The sequence below is a fragment of the Ruditapes philippinarum genome, unplaced genomic scaffold, assembly GCF_026571515.1.
Source record: "Ruditapes philippinarum isolate M1 unplaced genomic scaffold, ASM2657151v2 ctg3664_1_1_1_1, whole genome shotgun sequence".
Lineage (NCBI taxonomy): Eukaryota > Metazoa > Mollusca > Bivalvia > Venerida > Veneridae > Ruditapes > Ruditapes philippinarum.
The window spans coordinates 110,027-132,152 of NW_026853478.1; the positions used below are offsets into that span (position 1 = coordinate 110,027).

Genomic DNA, 22,126 nt, shown 5'->3' on the forward strand with positions numbered 1-22,126 from the left:
AAAGGACTTCATTTTTTACACCTAAATGTTAGATCTCTTTTGCCTAAAAATTTCTGAACTAAGAATAATTGCATTAAAAACTAAAGCAGCTGTTATTGGTATATCTGAAACCTGGCTTGACAAGTCTGTTACAGACTCAGAAATTAATATTGACAATTATACAGTTATAAGATATGATAGAGACAGGCATGGAGGAGGAGTGTGTTGCTATGTGAGGAATGATATTGCTTTTACTGCTAGACCTGACCTAAATGTTTTTAATGATGAAATTATTTTTATTGAAATTCTTTTTACCAAAAACCAAACCAATACTTGTAGGTACTATATATAGACCTCCAAAACAATCAAATTTTATTGAACATTTTGAAAATGTTTTATATAGTCTTAGATCAGATTGTGAATGTTACATTCTTGGAGATTTTAACATTTGTTTTTTTCCAAAAGTATAGTTCAATTTTTAAATCCTACACTAGCATTTTGAAAATTTTTTGATCTACAACAGATCATTACTGAAGCCACTAGAATTACTTTATCAAGCAAAAGTATAATTGATCATATCATTACCAATTCAAAAGATAGGCTAAGTCAATTGGTGTTATTTCTATTGGCCTTAGTGACCACTTTTTGACTTTTTGTACAAGGAAAATCAGCAAACAAAGTTTCTCTAAAAACATTATTTCTCTAAAGTTAGATGTGTAAAAAAAAAAATTATAGTAGAGATTTGTTTATAGAAAAACTAGGTCAAGCAGACTGGAGTAAATGTTTTTATTCTGATAATGTAAAACAGTTCATGGGTAGCTTTTAAAGATATTTTTATGTCAGTGTTGAATGCCATTGCTCCTGTTAAAGAAATTAGATTAAAACAGAGAACTGAACCTTGGATGTCATCAGAGATTTTAGACCATATCAAAACAAGAGATCATTATATTATACAAGTTTAGAAAATATGGTTGCCATGAAGATTTTTCTTGTTATTGTAAATTTAGAAATGTTGTTCAAAAGAGAAGTAAAACATGCTAAGTCTTCTTATTTTACTGATCAAATTGCTGAAAATAGAAATAATCCAAAAGGCCTATGGAAACATTTAAAACAATTGGGGTATAAATCCAAAACAACAGGGAATGAAAATATTGTTTTAAAAATTGATAGTTGAAAAATTGTCATAATCCTTAAAAATTGCTAATCATTTTAATGAACTTTTTTTACTACTGTTGCTTCTAAGCTAGTGGATAAGTTACCTTGTGCTAGCAAAAAGTTTGACATTGACTCACAAGCTTTTGTTAGATTTTATAATGATAGAAATACTAAGAATATAAAATGTACTTAAAACATGTGTCTGAGACATTTGTATATAAAGAGCTTAAGAATTTAAAACTCATCAAAGAGTACTGGTTTTTTAGATGAAATTCCTGCTAGATTTTTAAAAGATGCAGCTTCATTTTTGAAAATACCAATTACTTTTATCATAAATATGTCAATTTCAGAAAATTATGTCCCTGATGACATGAAAGTAGCTAGGGTTAAAACCTTTATATAAAAAGAACAGTAATCTTGAAGTAGGAAATTATAGACCTGTAAGCATTTTAAGCATTGTTTCAAAAATTTTTAGAAAAATCAGTGTATTCTCAACTTGAAAAGTTTTTAGTTGATAATGGTTTATTGTATGAATTACAGTCAGGTTTTAGAAATTCCTATTCCACTGACACTTGTCTTATCCATCTTATGGATCATATCAAGAAACAATAATTCCAAAGGATTATACACAGGCATGATAATGTTAGATCTACAAAAAGCATTTGATACTGTTGACCATGATATTTTATGTGGAAAATTGAAATTGATGGGTATCTCTAATACTGACTGGTTTATGTCTTATCTTAAAGGTAGAAAACAAAACTGTTAGTGTTGATAATATTTTATCAGATTACATGCCTGTTACATGTGGGGTTCCCCAGGCAGCATCCTGGGTCCTCTTTTATTTTTGTGCTATGTAAAATGACATGAGAATTAGTATAGATCAAGAATGTAAACTTATTCTGTATGCCCCGATGACAGTGCAATTCTTTTTGCTCACAAAAATCCAAGTATTATTTCTCAAAAAACTTGGACAAACACTAGAGTCTTGTTCATCTTGGCTTGTAGATAACAAATTGTCACTTCATCTAGGAAAGACTGAATGTCTTATTTTTGGTTCCAAACGTAAACTAAAAACAAGTTAAAGAGTTCAAATTGTTTGTAATGGACATACTATTGAATCCACAAAATCTGTTAAATATCTAGGTTTAAATATTTGATGATTCTTTGTCAGGTGAATCTATTGTTAATTGTATTCTTACAAAGGTGAATTCACGTCTTAAGTTTTTGTATAGGCAAGCTAATAAATGTTTTAGATTTTAGGACTAGAAAATATTTATACACGGCTCAGCACTAATAACATATGTCACCTTGATTATGCATGTTCTTCTTGTGTACCCGAGCCTGAACAAGTGTTTTAAAAATAACTCGAGAGCTTTCGATAATCATAGCATACTACGATAGATTTAGGTGTGCCAAGAAGATATTGATGGGACAAGATAATAGTATACTCCATTTATATATCTCGAAAAAGATCAACAATTTTAATGAATCGGAAAACGATTACAGCTTCAAACATACTCATCAATAACAATTTAATTAAGATAGGAAATTTCAAAAGCTCTGATTGTGCCAAGTACCCATTTACTATGGATACAGTATTAAGGTTATGTTAGTAAATTTAATATAAACACCTAACTAGGTGATGTAGCTAGGATATTAGATCTCATTTATTTTTCTTTTTATGGCTCAAACAGTGTTAACGGATAAAAACTAAAATTATTTCCTGATGAGTTTTAGCGGAAAATGGACACATTATGTTTCCTCAGTTTTCAATTAATTTGCTATATTTTCTAATGTTTGTAGTTTGTTTGTATCTATTGCTATTATTGGACAATTTTTAATTAGTAATGATAATTATTAATCCAATGTGAGCCCCATATATAGGATTGAGGTCCTTCGTGGAAACTGTTATCAAAGTAAAACTACCTAGATACTGGGCAAATCCTTGCAGTCATGTATAATGCACCACTTTTTAAACTGAAATACTATATCGTTATTCCGCGTGTAACGATATCCATTATACTATTTTCTTAACTAGGTCGGTCCTCTGATCAAAATTAGAATATACAATAAGTCATAGGTACAGAAAGGGTGTTTTAGCATCTCTGTTTTTAGTTTAAAAATTATTTTATTTGCTATGTATGGCAGCCTGGTACGTGTGACTATATTAATGTACTGTACTAAACTTCCGAAATATTATATTAACAATAGGTTCATATCAAAAAGTTGTAATATAAAATAATGTCGTGAATGTGTTTCTGATTTGAGTCATAGAAAGGTCATGTATTACATGTGTATAGTATATAGAATATTTATTTTCCATAATCTCATTTACTCTCCTAAGCTACATACCATAATAAAAGTTTGACAGTGTGTTTAATATTTTAAGTTTTTAAATTCACTCGCGTGAATTAATAATTATAGGGAATAATAAGTTTAATTTATCCCTATTCTAGTAATCCCAGCGTGATGACCTGGCTAAAGATATTCTTATAGGTAAAGTATCTTCATGCTGTAGGCTACTCTTGATTCACTAATATACGCATAAATTTAACCTTGGAAAGGAACATCCAATTCTTTTGACGTGAAAAATAAGCTGAGCCTGTTTAGACATGAATGGATGTAAGTATTTATTGGCGTTACTCCATCCCAATATATATGGTGCAGAGCGTGATACCCTTAATATCACCCAATGAAGAGGATCCATCTTTAGATGAAAAATGGCAACTATTTACACTGGAAAAAGGCCTCTATCCTCTTATCATACGTTTCAATAACACTGACTATGAATCTAGATGGGAGAGACCAACTCTTTTCAAACAATACTGAGATCAAAACTTATGTCGTGCCAAATGATATGAACTGAGACGTCGTAATTTGAACGTATTAATTTGTACTTTATAAATACTATAGCAAATAAGCTATCTAGTCTCATTTATGCTAATTATTACTCTTTAGTCATCCCCATGCAACTCTGTATGAGTGACAAGCAGGTATTGAATACCGCTCCATAATCAATACCTACTCATTGTACATTGAAAATCTCTTCCCTTGATCTTCACCCATAATAGTTCTGTGTTGTTGTTGAGAGGATTAACATAAGTTATAGCATAAGTAAGGTCTCTTTACCCAATTTTGGTGTGTGACATAAATGGTGCTACTGTTCAAATGTAAATCTATTATGAATTTTGGACAGTTAATTAATCACACTTTGCACCTCTACAATACAATTTTGAGAACATTATGAATAGTAGAAGAAAAGGCCATTTTCACTGACAAAGCCTCCTAAATCTTACATCCATGTAAACTCAATATTGCTATGTGATAACTTAATTTGAAAATGCATATCAAATTATTACTCTAACATAAAACTTGGTCACAAAATGTATGACTGACCGATTTGCCTTTTGAACGTATCATGCTCAGATCTTAAAATTTCCTGTTACCATGGCAACTGAAGGGGTAAAGGCCTAACAAAAAAATGATGAAAAACTTTTGAATCAACACCCAAAATCTAGTTTTTACATGTTAACATGTGGTCTTTTAACCTAATTTTGGTGAAAAAATTGTTGTTTTGTAACATTTTATAATTTTTTTAAGTTAACCCTTTCCACCCATGAGCAATATTGTGAAAAATGGCCATTTTCACTGAAAAGCCCCCTCTTTTAACAAGTTAAATTTCCTGTTACCATCTCTGGCAACGAGGGGACATCTGAAAATTGCCAAAAATCCACTATTTTTGCCTCGATTTTTTCCATCAAAATTTACTTCAAAGTGCTGCAACTTCTCAAAGGATTGAGATAGAGTCAAAGGCTTTTTCAGCGTTGGTTACACCTTACCTTATGATCGACCTGGGTCATTTAAAGCCTCTCACAAGTCCAAAATTTTCTTTGTCGATCAGGGGTACTCCGCCCCCCTTCAAACCCCCCAAAAAGAAGGGGGGCACATCCCCCTTCTGGCAACCCCCTGAAGTATCTTTTGGACAGGGGGCGGCGCCGAAATAAGTGCTCACTTTTTTTTAACAACATTTCTCAAACGAAAACATGTGTTGGGGGGAAAAATAGGAACATTTTCTCACTATTTCAGGCCTAAAAAAGGGGGGCGGGGGTCGAAAGTGCGTTTGTTTCGCGTATATATGAGGTTAAGGGTTAAATAGCTTCTTTTTAAAAAGTTTTTGTTGTTTTTGTACATAATTTACTGTCAATATGAAAACTTCAGCTTGTATCTTAATTTCTATATGCTGTTTTTATTATGTAAATCTTAGAAGATAAAGCATTTTAAGATAAAACAAATCACTAAGTTGATTAATTACAAAATGTATATATAATTTGAGATTGACCAAGTCAATTTTAACATGTAACTTCTTAGCTTTTATTTGCAGAAACAGTAGAAGTATTCAAACACTATATCATGACACACTTTAGACATACCAAGAGAGCTCTAGAAAAGAAAAACTAGTGGTAGATTGGAACAGATTGTAGCTTAATTGTTAAACTAAAAGGACTTCTTAAATCGTTTGATTTTAGCTACACTTGACAACTGTAGTTTTTTGAAATAAAATAGCTGAAGTATTTAATAGTGTCTTGATTTTTTTTGTTAAACTCTGTTACGTACAGTACTTTGCTTTATATTTATATTAAAGTATGTTGAAATGACATTGAAACTTCAACGTTGTGACAACGTTGAACTTAAACGTTTTTTTAAACTTTCAAATTCGAAACATAATTATCTAACGTTATTTCAACGTTGAACTCTGATCATACTTCAACGTTGTTCACCGTTGATGTGCCTGCTGGGTTACTTCTATCAAGGACCTATTTGCGGTATTTTTCAATATTATTCAAAAATTCTATGAAAGTTTGATGCTAAATGCATCAATCATGATTTTTTTCAATCAATATCTAGGCTATAACCTGCATAGATATTGCCTGCACATAAAATATTGCGTGGGAGCTATCAACAATAAAAAAAGTATGCGTGGGAGTTACCCAAATCATTTTTTTCTCTCGTGTAATGGAATAGAAAATGACCAGTCAAACATTTAACATGCCTAATATTTACATTTTCAAATAAAGAAATTCTATGAACATTTTTCTTCTTTGCTAACTCGACGTAGTTTAATCAAATTCATAAAAAAATTACAAATTTTTGCGTGAATGTTACCCGAAATATAATTGTTTACATTGAAAATTTCTGGTTGAATTTTTGAGTGTTTGTAAAAGCTATGAGCACAGGGGTGGAAAATAAGGTTATAGGCGGCAACAATTCTTTATTCCGCGTAGGCTGCAACAGGTCTCGTATGTAAGTAAAAGGGATATAATAAAGAATTACCTGAAAAACACATGTGAAGCGAGGTTTTTAGGCCGCCATATTGTCTGTACGGGTAACCGTAAAAGTCACGTGATTCCCTACCGTGTTTATCTTCCTTATAAATGTATGTGTATGTCTAAAAATGGAAGAGGATTTAAAAGTCTTCAGGACATACGACATGTACGAGGGATGATCAAATATAAACCGGACTTGGGCTGCAATTGAAGAATTATCACAATTAATCGGAAAACTATACCATATCTTATTTGATAATCTTATTTGATGATGCAAATAGATTGTACGTGACACCGAATTAAAAAAAAAACATGACAACGCACACCCGGCGCAGTGCATACATTATCGCTGACAATAGGCGCTTTATGAAGGTATATTTAAGAAATAATATATCCCAAACAGTGATTTTATCGCTCAATAACATCACTGGAGTTCGGATGCGAGGAATTATATCACGAGGGCGTAGCCCGAGTGATATAATGATGCGCTTCCGAACGACAAACAGTGATGTTATCAATCGATAAAATCACCGATTTGGATATATTATTTCGATTCTAACACGACATCAACAAATAAATGCTGCCGTACCTGATATTAAGCAAAATTGCGCCTGATTTGTTTCCGTACTTATTTTCAGCGCGTTGGATTTTTGGTGGTTACGTCACGTGTATAATGATGACGTCACATGTCTAAATATAGAACGTCAAACTGTGACTCTGTTGCATAATAACACACACTTTCGGTTCTTCTATGTTCAATAGGGGAAAATGCGGGTCGTGTTAGAATTTACAATATGACACCATTAGATTTAAAATACACAACGTCATGAGCCATATTTGACGTTGTCAGAAAAATGACGTCATTTAAACAACCTTTATCTTTGCAATCACAATTCATATTCACTTGTAAAAGAAAAACTTACGTTAAAATTATGCCGTCGGAACGTCACGAAATTCGATCAATAAGAAATGTGTCAATAGTAAGCCGAGAAACTGTCTTAAACATAGAAAGGGATAATGAAAAAAGGGTAGGGTTAAGGTAGCCACAACACATTAATGCAATTATTATCACACTGGCCATGTAGCTTTTGCAGAAGCGGTTGGTTCATCGCAGTGTCGATGGAGATTTCGTCGCAGAAGCGGTGGATAAAATATGGCCGTTTGCTGCTGTTGGTAAGTTTATGACTGAATTTCACTTTATATTTTAATGTTATACCGGAAACACATAGTGAGACTGGAGCCCACATATGTACGTTTCCAACTTATTACACGCACACGGTGCAATTCATTGCCATTTTTGCTAACACTTTTACATACAGTTTGACGTAAGGACGCCACGTTTGCTCATTTTAGGTTAAAACACGTACAATTGTGTGCAAAACGACCCCTAAATGCACAGGCATTACATCATATATATAATACTTGCACCAAAACAACCATAATTTGGAATGTTAGAAAATTGTTATTGCCTTTCTATAGAAGAATTGACAACAATTGATTACAGCGCAGACGACAGTGAATTCGATTTCAATGCAGTGCGGTGGTCCCGATACCATTTATGTCTATTTTGAGGGTTTAACTTGACAAAACGCATTTTTCAATTAAGAACAACCCTTTTTTAGTGTTTAAAACAATATGATTATATATTATAAGAATCTTACACTGGCTGCCGGTAAAACTGCACTCCAGTTAACGCACTATGACTGTATACGTATACGATTGAACTCTAACACATTTTCAACAGAAAGGTCCCCAAACTATGATACAACTATGAATTGGTGTTCTCAGTATGGTTATATAACACAGTGACATTCAAAACTGAGACTGTTTTTCATATCTAAGAAGCAGGTTCTGTTAATCTTTACGGGAATTTCTTTTATATATTTGTCGTTAAACTTCGAACTCAAGGTCTGAACGTAAACCGTAAACTATTCTACCAAAGGAATTACAATGGAAGGAAAATGAAAACGCAACTCGAACATCTATTTGCATAAATAATCATATTTTTAATTAAACTAAAAAAACACGTTTCTCTGATGTCAAAGTATGAAAAGTGTTGTACTCTATTGAAAAATGACTTATGTCAAGTAAACCCTCATAATAGACACTTATTGTATCGGGACAAAAGCACTGCGTTGCAATCAAATCGACCGCCGTCTGCGTTTTAAACAATTTTTGTCAATTCTTCTATAAAAAGGCAATAACAATTTTCAAAAATTCCAAAATATTTTTGTTTTGTGCATTAATCATACATACCATGTAATGTTTGCGTATTTGGGGGTCGTTTTGCACACATGTGTACGTGTTTTAACCAAAATTAGGTAAAAGTGGCGTCCCCTCGTCAAACTGTACAAAAGTGATTGCACAAATTTAATGGCAATGAATTGCACTGTGTGCGTGTAAAAAGTTGAAAAAGTACACATGTGGGCTCCAGTCTCACCAGTTGTTTCCAGTCAAACATTAAAGTATAAAGCAAAATTCAGTCATAAACTTACCGTCAAAAGCAAACGGCCATATTGTATCCAACGCTTCTGCGACGAACTTTCCACCGCGGCTTCGATGGACCCACTGCTTCTGCGAAAGCTATGGCCAGGGCGATTATGATGTTCTTCGTTTACAATTGTATAAATCATTTTTACTCTTCTTCGTAATAGTTTTATCGTGAATCTTTTTTTTTCACAATTAAACAGTCCTGTTCAAAATTGGTTAGGCGTTATTGGCGACGACGGTGAGCGGCGTCGTCTCTTATGAAATGCTTTGTATTTTGGCCTATGGAAGGAGCTGTTATTATTAGCAGTTAAATGTAATGTTGTGTTAATTACTTTTATTTTGATTCGTAAACATCAAGTAAACAAATATGTTTTATATTTGTATTTAATAACTTTATGTAAAAAGCATGTGCATTGTGATATTATTTTCACGAAATTGCAGGCTCAGTTTAATAGCTTGTCCCCTATCTTTATTGGCAATACTAAAACCCGGATTTCGAATATCGTTGTGGTCTACATCGATGCCGTATAATTTTTCATTCATTTATATATTTTCAAAATTATCCTACAAGAAGAACGTTCACCTGCAAATGAGTATTAGGATTGGTAATGGAACTGTTGTAAACGATTATCCTATGAAGGCAGTAAACAGCTTCGGTCGTTTAGTTTCGAATTGGCCAGGGTCAAATATACAAATAAGAGACAGTTTTGAAATTGAAGTGGATATTTGAGGTTCTAAATATTTATAGTTACTATATTTCAAGTTTCAATGACTAGTATTGTGTTTCAGTTATTTAGTAAAATTGAATTTAGTGGCGTTGACCCTTGCATTTGGAGAGAGTACCTGTCGGATGCGAATGTGTGGTTTTTGGAGCTGGCCGTTGAATCAGCTCTTCAATTTAAAGGGTATGCAGAAGACTTAGAATAGTGAAAAAAATATGTGGGTGACACCCCGTTTCGATGTTATTTTCAGATTGTGCATTGTACAAGAAGGAAGAAACATTATAGCTTGTGATTTAATTTTTTGACGTTAATATATTGTTGTATTTTGCAAATAGGGGTAATCCGCTCTTTTTGTCGTTGATTTTCGCGACCAAAACAATGAAAAACACAGGGCTATGTGCCAGAAAACTAGAAGGTGGACATGTATTTTAATTGTTTGCTGTGAGATACATATGTATAAGTTAAATATGAAATGCATTTATTTCAGGTGTGTGATTACAGACTTGTGTGTTAGGTTTTGATTGTGGCGCAGTCACTTGTTTGCCGAGAAGCCTTGAAAACTGTGTATTGCCCCCTATTGATTTTATCCATATGACGTTTATCTATTGCACAGAATGATTGTTTTAACAAAGTGTACCAGTATCCGGATGTTGAAAGCTATCCGATTTTCTGCAATTACTGCTGTCACATGGCCATCTAACTTTTTATGAATACTTTACCATTACTTTGCATGGCTTAATAAAACTGAGCCTGCAACATTTCATAATTTTGCTGTTTAGGGTGTTCTGTTGAGTTTCAGGTAGTCTCTATTTTAAGGGGAAGTAACTCATGTTTACTATTATTTTTTTGTTCTTTTCAGTCTATCTTAGGTATTACTTACTATTTTGTTGTATAAAATTTACCAGTTGTAAAGTCATCAAAGGCATAGAGGCCCTGAGGAGTAATATTGATTTTTTTACTGGCTTTACATACCTTAGACTGGATTTTTCTAGTTTGTTCAATTAGTACAGGTTTTCTTTTGCTACAGGAATCTTCTAATTACTATGTGAAACTATGTGAAACTAATTATTATTTTCTATGTGTTTGTATATAAATTGTTAATAAAAAACTAAAATGAAAGGTAGAAAATTAAAGCTATGCATATAGGTGCTCATGTCCATATATTGAAACAGAGAAAGGATAACATCGTGAAGTTATCAATTTTAAACACTTGATATATATGCAGTTAATTATATAGTAAAGTCTGATGGAAGGTTAAAAGGGGGACAGTATTTGTTACTGTAAGAGATATGCATACATGTGTATCTTTGTATATGGATATGATATGACTTAAAATATTTCTGTATTTAAAGAGTTACAATTGTGACATTATTATCAAAGGGATGAGACTTTCATTTAAAGTTATAAATGATAATGCATGTATTGATTCAAAATGTCCTTATAAACTTAGATCGAGCAATATAATTTATAAAGTCTCACAAAATCATATTCTGAATTGTTATTCTAATTTTTTTCTAACATGTGCATAGTTTGAAATTTGGAAAGTCTCAACCTCCAGGTCTCCAGAGGCAACTGAACAACAGACCTTTTGTAGAGTAGATTGTTACTTGCACTTGAATAAATTTGTGCACTAAATTTTAAAGTTGGTGATTTGTGCCACATGAAAACAACAAAATACAAAAAAGTGAATTGGCGCCAAATGAAAACATGAAAATACAATCTACCACAAAGTGGTTTGTTTGTTATATTTTCATGTTTTCACCCCGTGCCCCCTGATACAAAATACAAATCAGCCTTCATAAAATTTCTTATCATAGAAAAAGGTAAGTTTTTGTATCTGTTAGAAAAATTAGATATTGTACATGTATTAGTACAGTTATGTTCACTTTCAAATTGACCTGCTATAAATAATGGCACAACCAATAACTGTCTAAGCCCTTTTTTAGTAAAAATAATTATACAATATATAAATTGCTATTTTGATTTAGACTATGAATAATTAAGTTTTTTATTTCTTATTTGTTTTATTAAGAATTAAACTACCTGTTAGTTAAAAAATTTGAAAGTATCTGTCAGGGTTTAGAGCTGGTCACTATTTAGTGGAGAAAATGTGTAAGCGGCCAGATAGCTCAATCGCTACAGCCACGGTACATTATTCCGAGGGTCACAGGTTCGAGTTCTGGTCAAGTTGAAAGTTTTTCTCATCCTGTAACTGCATATAACCCTGAGTTATCTTCACTATGCTCTGTAAACATCAGAAATTCAAGGACACAAATCAAGATAGTGGGAAAATATGTTGTGGTTTAGAATTGTTCATTAGAAAATGTGTAGCCGGCCGGATAGCTCAATTGGTCTTCCGACAGTCATGGGTTCGAGTCATGGTCAGGCAGTTTCAGTCAGGGTTTAGAAGTAGTTTTTCAACTGACACATGTTTGGTTCATTTAACAGATTGTATTAAATTTGAAATGGACAAAGGCAGTATTGTATGCATGATACTTTAAGATCTACAAAAGGCATTTGATCATAATATTCTGCACATGAAGAAGTACTTCTTTTTCTTCTTCTTCTTCTTCATGAAACTTCAAGCATCTGTCATAGGTTATGACATTCTTACAAGGTTCAAGTCTTATTTCTGATGGGCAGCAGCTGGTGGATGTAGCTGGTACTCATTCTTCTACTGCTCCGAGTACCTATGGTGTCCCCCTGAGGTTCATTTTAAGTCCTCTTTTATGACTAATATATGTCAATGGCATGTCTGCAACCCTAAGCAATAAGCTTTTATTGTATGCTGATGGCTCAGGTATCCTTGTATCTGAAGAAATTCTCTCTTATGGCATGAGTCTTATAAGTGATTGGTTAATTGACTATAAATTGTCCTTGCATCTTGGCAAGACAGAGTCTATTCTTTTTGGTTTAAGTTTCAACTTAAACTGGGCCTAGCCTCCAGGTCACATGTAATGGTACTGCTATAAAGTACACATTTTTTGTCAAGTATGTAGGTGCAAAACTTGATCAATTTCTTTTGGCGTCGCCTTTGATGCTTTGCATCAATGCTTTTCTTGTATCTGTTTTTATATAATGACAATTTTGTTCTTAGTTGTATTATTCTTTTATTTTCTCGTATGTATGATACATTATCATGCAGCAACATTATATTAATATAAGACATATAATAGTTTATTACATGAGCGATTTTCCAGCAATCAAATTACAGAAGGAAAGAACGGAAGTTTGCGTCATTACAAGAGCTCATTTATAATCATTAACGGCATAAAATTTTCAGTTGTTAATTTTCTTGTTGGTATTTTTCGTTTGATATAGGGGATATTTTCCTATTTATGTTCCGTGTATTTTTATGTAAATGCATCTTACATGATATCCTCACATAGGTTCATATCGTGGTTAAATTATTAGGCCTATGAAAAACCATTATTATTACATAAACAGCGGTGCGGGAGTGTAATAAAGCCATTTGCATCATAGGTTTGGGACCTTTCTGTTGAAAATGTGTCAGACGTTATACATACACATGCACAGTGCGTTTATTGGAGTGCAGATATTAGTTACATGTACCCGCACTCCAGAACATGCACATTGATTGGTTCATTTTTGCTGGGGTTTACTTCTTGTGACGGCAGAGAAACTGAAAGCGACAGAAATATCATATTCAGATGCTCATTCATTGGTTATTTTTTTCCGGGGTTTCATATTGTGACAACAGGGAACGTGTTTTTATGTTTGACCATGATTCAAAAGAGAAAGTACATCAAAACACTCGGCAATCTGATTAATACTCGGGTGCTACGCCCCCTCGTACAAACCAGATAGCCTCGTGTTTCGATGCTCTTTCTATTTAAGAAATGATATATCCCAAACAGTGATTTTATCACTCAATCACATCACTGTTTGGCGTTCAGATGCGAGGAATTATATCACGAGGGCGTAGCCCGAGTGATATAATGATGCGCATCCGAACGACAAACAGTGATGTTATCAAGCGATAAAATCACCGATTCGGATATATTATTTCGATTGTAACACAAAATCAACAAAAAATGCTGCCGTACCTGATATTAAGCAAAATTGCGCCTGATTTGTTTCCGTACCTATTTTCAGCGCGTTGGATTTTTGGTGGTACGTCAAGTGTATAATGATTACGTCACATGTCTAAATATAGAACGTCAAACTGTGACTCTGTTGCACAATAACACACACTTTCGGTTCTTCTATGTTCAATAGGGAAAAATACGGGTCGTGTTAGAATACTTAATAATAAAAACGATATTACACTACATAGTGTAATAACACTTTGACGCGACGTTATTTGCATTAAAAATAGCGTTAATGAGCGCAAATGTTAGCGCGTCAATAGAGGCTGGTATAATATTGTTCTATTCAACGAGTTCAATAAATTTAGTATTAAACCTACACTCATTCAATATCCTCTATTTATACGATTGCATGTCCTGAAGACTTTAAAATCAATTTCCATTTTTACATATACATATACATTTTTAAGGAGGATTAAGCATGTGCAGTATCTACAAGTGACATTCACAAGGACGCTGATCATTTCCACCACACTATAGTCTGTATAATCAGGATGATAACGCTTTATCAGACCTTCGTGCTTACTTTATAGGCGGGGCTTATAGTATGCTAAGTGTTCTATCCCATGATTCAAATTATCGAATAAATATTTTTCAGCAGATCTATACAATAAATATTTTAATTATACAATATATATTTTCAAATATAGAACATACATATAGAAAATTATCGCACACAAATATTGTTATGATGAACAAACATTCAGCAGGATTGAATAAATATATATTATGGTATAGAATATAAATTAGAGTTATACATGTACAATATAAATATTGGATATAGAACAAAAATTTAATTTATTGAATATTGCAATGTTTAACATGTCATAATCATTATTGACGTTTTTTTTTTTTTTTTCTCGAATGTTTTTGTATGCTGACTTCAAATAGCTTTGACGTTACGATAATTTTGATTGATTATTTTAGACGTCACGTGACGTTCTCGTTGTTTTCCTGATACGCTTTTGTTTGCTGACTTCAAGAAGCTCCAGACGTTAGGATGAATTTGATTCGTTATTCTAGATGCCACGTGACGTTTGTATTGACAACGCGGCGTAGTAATTGCGTCTCAGCAACACGTTTGACATTGAATTTCATAGTTAAACAGCAAAGAATTTTCAAGCGATATGTGTTAAAATATGGATGAATCAAAGAATATAAATGATGAAAAACACACCACGCCAGTCTCCCAGGTGACCGACAATGGAAATAATGAAACTGGAAAGAAAAAGCGAAAAAGAAAATATTCGCAGAAACAATGGGAATGATGGATGAACTATCGGGAAAAGAAAAGCCTAGATAAAGAATTGAATGCAAGAAACAGGCAGGAAGTTGCCATGGATTGGTAGCACTCACCAACATATCACATTGCCAGTTGTTTCTATTTTAAATGCAGATGCACAGTAATTCGTACCAAGGTCATTTACTTTGACCTACCCTCAACAGAATTTCCAAACCATCGACAATGCTCAAATCCAAGAGAATGAAGAGAAAACCCAGGCAAACTCCGTTAAAGCAAAGAATGAAAAAGAAACGCAAGCTAACTCCGTTGAAAAAGAAAATGATGAAGAAACCAAGGCTAACTCCATTGAAACAAGGAATGACGAAGAAACCCGGGTTAACTCCGTTATGATAAAGAATGGTGAAGAAACCCAGGCAAAATACGTTGAAACAAAGAATGAAGAAGGAACGCAGGCTAACTCCGTTAAAACAAAGATTGACGAAGAAACCCAGACTAAGTCCGTTGAAACAGAGAATGAAGAAAAAACCCAAGCAAACTCTATTAAAACAAAAAATGAGGAAGAAACCGAGGCAAACTCCGTTGAAACAAAGAATGACGAAGAAACCCAGGCAAACACCGTTCAAACAAAGAATGACAAAGAAACCCAGGCTAACTCCGTTGAAACAGATAATGACGAAGAAACCCAGGCTAACTCCGTTGAACAAAGAATGACGAAGAAACCCAGGCAAACACCGTTGAAATTAAGCATGTGCAGTATCTACAAGTGACATTCACAAGGACGCTGATCATTTCCACCACACTATAGTCTGTATAATCAGGATGATAACGCTTTATCAGACCTTCGTGCTTACTTTATAGGCGGGGCTTATAGTATGCTAAGTGTTCTATCCCATGATTCAAATTATCGAATAAATATTTTTCAGTAGATCTATACAATAAATATTTTAATTATACAATATATATTTTCAAATATAGAACATAAATATAGAAAATTATCGCACACAAATATTTGTTATGATGAACAAACATTCAGCAGGATTGAATAAATATATATTATGATATAGAATATAAATTAGAGTTATACAATATAAATATTGGATATAGAACAAAAATCTAATTTATCAAATATTGCAACGTTTAACATGCCATAATCATTATTGACATTTTGTTGTTTTTCTCGAATGTTTTTGTATGCTGACTTCAAATAGCTTTGACGTTACGATACTTTTGATTCGTTATTTTAGACGTCACGTGACGTTCTCGTTGTTTTCTTGATACACTTTTGTTTGCTGACTTCAAGAAGCTCAGGACGTTACGATGAATTTGATTCGTTATTCTAGATGCCACGTGACGTTTGTATTGACAACGCGGCGTAGTAATTGCGTCTCAGCAACACGTTTGACATTGAATTTCATAGTTAAACAGCAAAGAATTTTCAAGCGATATGTGTTAAAATATGGATGAATCAAAGAATATAAATGATGAAAAACACACCACGCCAGTCTCCCAGGTGACCGACAATGGAAATAATGAAACTGGAAAGAAAAAGCGAAAAAGAAAATATTCGCAGAAACAATGGGAATGATGGATGAACTATCGGGAAAAGAAAAGCCTAGATAAAGAATTGAATGCAAGAAACAGGCAGGAAGTTGCCATGGATTGGTAGCACTCACCAACATATCACATTGCCAGTTGTTTCTATTTTAAATGCAGATGCACAGTAATTCGTACCAAGGTCATTTACTTTGACCTACCCTCAACAGAATTTCCAAACCATCGACAATGCTCAAATCCAAGAGAATGAAGAGAAAACCCAGGCAAACTCCGTTAAAGCAAAGAATGAAAAAGAAACGCAAGCTAACTCCGTTGAAAAAGAAAATGATGAAGAAACCAAGGCTAACTCCATTGAAACAAGGAATGACGAAGAAACCCGGGTTAACTCCGTTATGATAAAGAATGGTGAAGAAACCCAGGCAAAATACGTTGAAACAAAGAATGAAGAAGGAACGCAGGCTAACTCCGTTAAAACAAAGATTGACGAAGAAACCCAGACTAAGTCCGTTGAAACAGAGAATGAAGAAAAAACCCAAGCAAACTCTATTAAAACAAAAAATGAGGAAGAAACCGAGGCAAACTCCGTTGAAACAAAGAATGACGAAGAAACCCAGGCAAACACCGTTCAAACAAAGAATGACAAAGAAACCCAGGCTAACTCCGTTGAAACAGATAATGACGAAGAAACCCAGGCTAACTCCGTTGAACAAAGAATGACGAAGAAACCCAGGCAAACACCGTTGAAACAAAAAATGACGAAGAAACCAAGGCTAACTCAAATGAAACAAAGAATGACGAAGAAATCCAGGCAAACTCTATTAAAATAAGGTATGACGAAGAAACCCAGGCTAACTCCGTTGAAACAGAGAATGAAGAGGATTCTAAGGCAAACTCCGTTGAAATAGAGAATGACGAAGAAACCCCAAAGAATGACAAAGAAACCCAGGCAAACTCCGTTGAAACAGATAATGACGAAGAAACCCAGGCTAACTCCGTTCAAACAAAGAATGACGAGGAAACCCAGGCTAACTCCGTTGAAACAGAGAATGACGAAGATACCAAGGCAAACTCCATTGAAACAAAGAATGACGAAGAAACCCAGGCAAAGTCCGTTGAAACAAAGAATAACGAAGAAACTAAGGCAAACTCCGTTGAAACAAAGAATGACGAAGAAACCCAGGCTAACTCCGTTGAAACAAAGAATGACGAAAAACCCAGGCTAACTCCATTGAAACAAAGAATGACGAAGAAACCCAGGCAAACTCCGTTGAAACAAAGAATGACGAAGAAACCCAGGCAAACTCCATTGAAACAGATAATGACGAAGAAACCCAGGCAAACTCCGTTCAAACAAAGAATGACGATGAAACCAAGGCAAACTCCGTTGAAACAAAGATTGACGAAGAAACCCAGGCTAACTCCGTTGAAACAAAGAATGACGAAGAAACCCAGGCAAACTCCGTTGAAACAGATAATGACGAAGAAACCCAGGCAAACTCCGTTCAAACAAAGAATGACGAGGAAACCCAGACAAACTCCGTTGAAACAGAGAATGACGAAGATACCAAGTCAAACTCCATTGAAACAAAGAATGACGAAGAAACCAAGGCAAAGTCCGTTGAAACAAAGAATAACGAAGAAACCCAGGCAAACTCCGTTGAAACAAAGAATGACGAAGAAACCCAGGCTAAGTCCGTTAAAACAGAGAATGACGAAGAAACCCAGGCTAACTTCATTGAAACAAAGAATGACGAAGAAACCCAGGCAAACTCCGTTGAAACAGAGAATGACGAAGAAACCCAGGCAAACTCTATTGAAACAAAGAATGACGAAGAAACCCAGGCAAACTCCGTTGAAACAGAGAATGACGAAGAAACCCAGGCAAACTCCATTGAAACAAAGAATGACGAAGAAACCCAGGCAAACTTCATTTGGTATATTGTCAATCTACGCTGCAAGTGAACTTCACAGTTCAATCGACAAGGTATGCATACATTTCACTGATTAAGTGTTAGTTACCAAAATTTATTTTTTCTTTCTTTTTAGAAAAAAGGCTTAAGTGAAATGTTTGTAGTGTAGTGTTGTGTGTATGGTTTTGCTTTAAAAAGTGGTTGACAATCATGACCCATTTGATAATATTGTATAGTTGACACTTTTAGAGCCAAATATCAAAGTCATGTATGGCCTTGTAGTTTAATTTAGGAATATTTGTTACGTGCTTTCTTTTCATAATGGAGAATAAACAACATCTGTTTAAGGTACATTATGCTTCAGAAAGGAATAGATTATTGCTTCTTTAGAAATGGCAAACAGTTTCTTTAACTTCAAATTTTTTTTTTAAAAAGCATTATAAAACAGATTTTTATTTATTATCTGATGAAAGTAGCACTACTTGTGTGAAATTATTTGTTACCAAAAAGTAGCAAAATGTAATCACTGTAACTGTACAAATTACCAAAAAAAAAAAAAAAAAAATAAAAATAAAAAAAAAAATAAATAAATAAAATAAAAATAAAATTTTTAAAAGTTTAGGAAAAACAACAACAACAAAACAACAAAAACAAAACAACAGCAGCAGCAAAAAACAGCGCTTCCGAGGCATAATGGCCTTTAAGTATTAATTATAAATAAGTATTATTGTTTGTTTGTTCGTGATATGTTGTTTGTATGCCCGTGACGTGTTGTTTGTATGTTCGTGATGTGTTGTTTGTATGCTCGTGACGCGTTGTTTGTATGTTCGTGATATGCTGTTTGTATGCCCATGACGTGTTGTTTGTATGTTCGTGATATGTTGTTTGTATGCTCGTGACGCGTTGTTTGTATGTTCATGATATGTTGTTTGTATGCCCGTGACGTGTTGTTTGTATGTTCGTGATGTGTTGTTTGTATGCTTGTGACGCGTTGTTTGTATGTTCGTGATATGTTGTTTGTATGCCCGTGACGTGTTGTTTGTATGTTCGTGATATGTTGTTTGTATGCCCGTGACGTGTTGTTTTTATTTACTCGTGACGCACTGTTTGTATTCTGGTGACGCACTGTTTGTATGCCCGTGACGTGTTGTTTGTATATTCGTGATATGTTGTTTGTATGCTCGTGACGCGTTGTTTGTATGTTCGTGATAATTATGTTGTTTGTATGCCCGTGACGTGTTGTTTGTATGTTCGTGATTTGTTGTTGTATGCTCGTGACGCGTTGTTTGTATACTCGTGACGCACTGTTTGTATTCTCGTGACGCACTGTTTGTATGCCCGTGACGTGTTGTTTGTATGCTCGTGACACGTTGTTTGTATGCTCGTGACGCAGTGTTTGTATGCTCGTGACGCACTGTTTGTATGCTTGTGACGCACTGTTTGTATGCTCGTGACGCACTGTTTGCATGTTCGTGACGCACTGTTTGTATTCTCGTGAAACACTGTTTGTATTCTCGTGACACACTGTTTGTATTCTCATAACGCACTGTACCAGACAGAACAGAAGTTTTATGGAAAAGAATACGTTCACATAATTAAAATGACATTCGCTCTGCCCATACATGATTAAATTGAACACTCGATAAATGTTGTGGTGTTAATAACAGTGTTTTATCAAAAGTAATGAGTCAAACACACAATATTGCTTGTTGTGAACTCGCGGCTTACACCTGGTGACTTTGTTATTGTCACAAAATACGTGAGTGCTTATCTATTTAACTTTATAAGGTAGCTCGCTACTTTCCGACCTAAATTTGACAATATCTCAGATCTTGATGATTTTTGGTATACAGACATGTAGATATGTAAGCTTTACTTCTGCAGCATTATTTTATAAATAAACAGCGTTACTATGACGTCAAAGCGCCCTCTATCGGTGGCGGCGAAATTGCTTCTTTATCAATAAACCGGTCTGTTCTTATCAATTTTCATCCGATTTCCTTCATTTTAATTTTGTAATGTTCAGTAAATGTATGTCTTTGTAACGATGTCTTTCTTGAACATTTGCTTAATACTCTGCGATTCTACGTTATTTTCCCTTACGTTCTGACGTCCATATTTGATGCAAATATCGCGCGATATCGCAATAAAGATTGTGAAATAATAAAAAAAATCAACACGGTGAATTGTGCTATAATTTTTTTAACATGTAGTGAAGTCATAAAAGAAAATATTTATGCAATAAAAATATAGGGTCAACGCGTAAGATATTTTGCTATTACTATTTGATTATAAAATAAAGGGTGAGTAAAACGTAAAGATTTTGGTGACGTCAAATATTTTTCTCAAGGAAATTTTCACGACTTTTTCGATAAATTTCATACTGACAAGAATAAAAATGTGTGAAAACCATCAACAACAATAGTATTTAGACATGTTCCGTAAAAATGATTTTTTAAAAGTCCTGTCAGATGCCTGCATTTCGATGAATATCTTCAATTATATACATGTACAACAAATCAGGGTATAACTGTCTATCAATCTCTGAAAAACTGCAACGAATGGATATAAATACCTCGAGGACTGAAAGAATATTGAAAGATATAATTAAAAGGCCACCTAAGTTGAAATTATAAAAACATAAATTTTACAAAGAATGTCAGTAAAAAAGAATGAAAAGGCTGGTGCATTCGCAATGTCATCATGTTATGTGTATCTCGGTACAACATAAACTTCCATGTTATCATATGTAACAATTTTGAATTTATAAATCAGTTAGTAGGAAAAGAGACATAGATAACATCTATGTCTCTGGTAGGAAATGAATCAAATTTACGTTTCAAAAATATATGATCAACTGGAAGTAGCAACGATTTGTACGTAAGTCATGATTCAATAGTAGTCTTAATTATATTATAAAATCTAGCAGACATTTAATTCAAAATTTTCTACACGTATAACATTTTATTTATTAACAGCCATCAGTTATTGTATTTTCTCTCGCAGCTAAATATCCTGCACTAAGCGTGAGACTCAGATTTAAAGTAGGAATCACGCTCTCATGCTATGGCTTTAATTTATCACGTATTTCACATAATTACAGATATTCTTATTTATTTTAAACTAGCTGACTCGCGGTATGCGTTTACTAGCGCATGTTTGAGGCGACCTGAAGCCGTGATCATTTCTCGATTAGAGGCGAAAGATCCGTTGATTTATTTTGTATGTTCAGAAGCGGGGAATTTTGCATATTAAATACATATTCCCTTGTATTGAAGGCGATTATGTAGGATTCTCAATTTGTGTGATTATGGTTGTGGGAGAAGCTCGTTTTTTGTCTGCACATAATGCAGTGCTATGTAGAGCCTATGAAAATAATGAACTATGCATTTTATATTTTATATCTTCTTATTTTTTAATATTGGGTTTAACGTACTTCATACACAGTAAACCATTCTAAAGGATAATCTATTAGTACAATACGCAATAGTGTCTAGAATCAATGCCTTCCGAATTCAGCGTAAGACCACTTTACCGATTACAACGTGGCACCAGAAGAATATTAAAAGTTAAAAACCTGATTATGATCTCCCTTAATAAGGGAGAAGTCCATTTTATTGCTAACATCATAAACACG

General features: G+C 33.9%; 1 protein-coding gene across 1 annotated transcript; it reads left to right on the forward strand.

Annotated features, from left to right (window-relative positions):
- Positions 1 to 12,274: 12,274 nt before the first annotated feature.
- On the forward strand, positions 12,275 to 18,541 carry LOC132736998 (enolase-phosphatase E1-like). The gene is made up of 5 exons (XM_060724230.1): positions 12,275 to 12,381; positions 15,201 to 15,749; positions 16,761 to 17,309; positions 17,408 to 17,720; positions 17,819 to 18,541. The coding sequence occupies exons 1-5, from the start codon at positions 12,275 to 12,277 to the stop codon at positions 18,539 to 18,541; spliced, it is 2,241 nt and encodes a 746-aa protein (XP_060580213.1).
- The last annotated feature ends 3,585 nt before the right edge of the window (positions 18,542 to 22,126 follow it).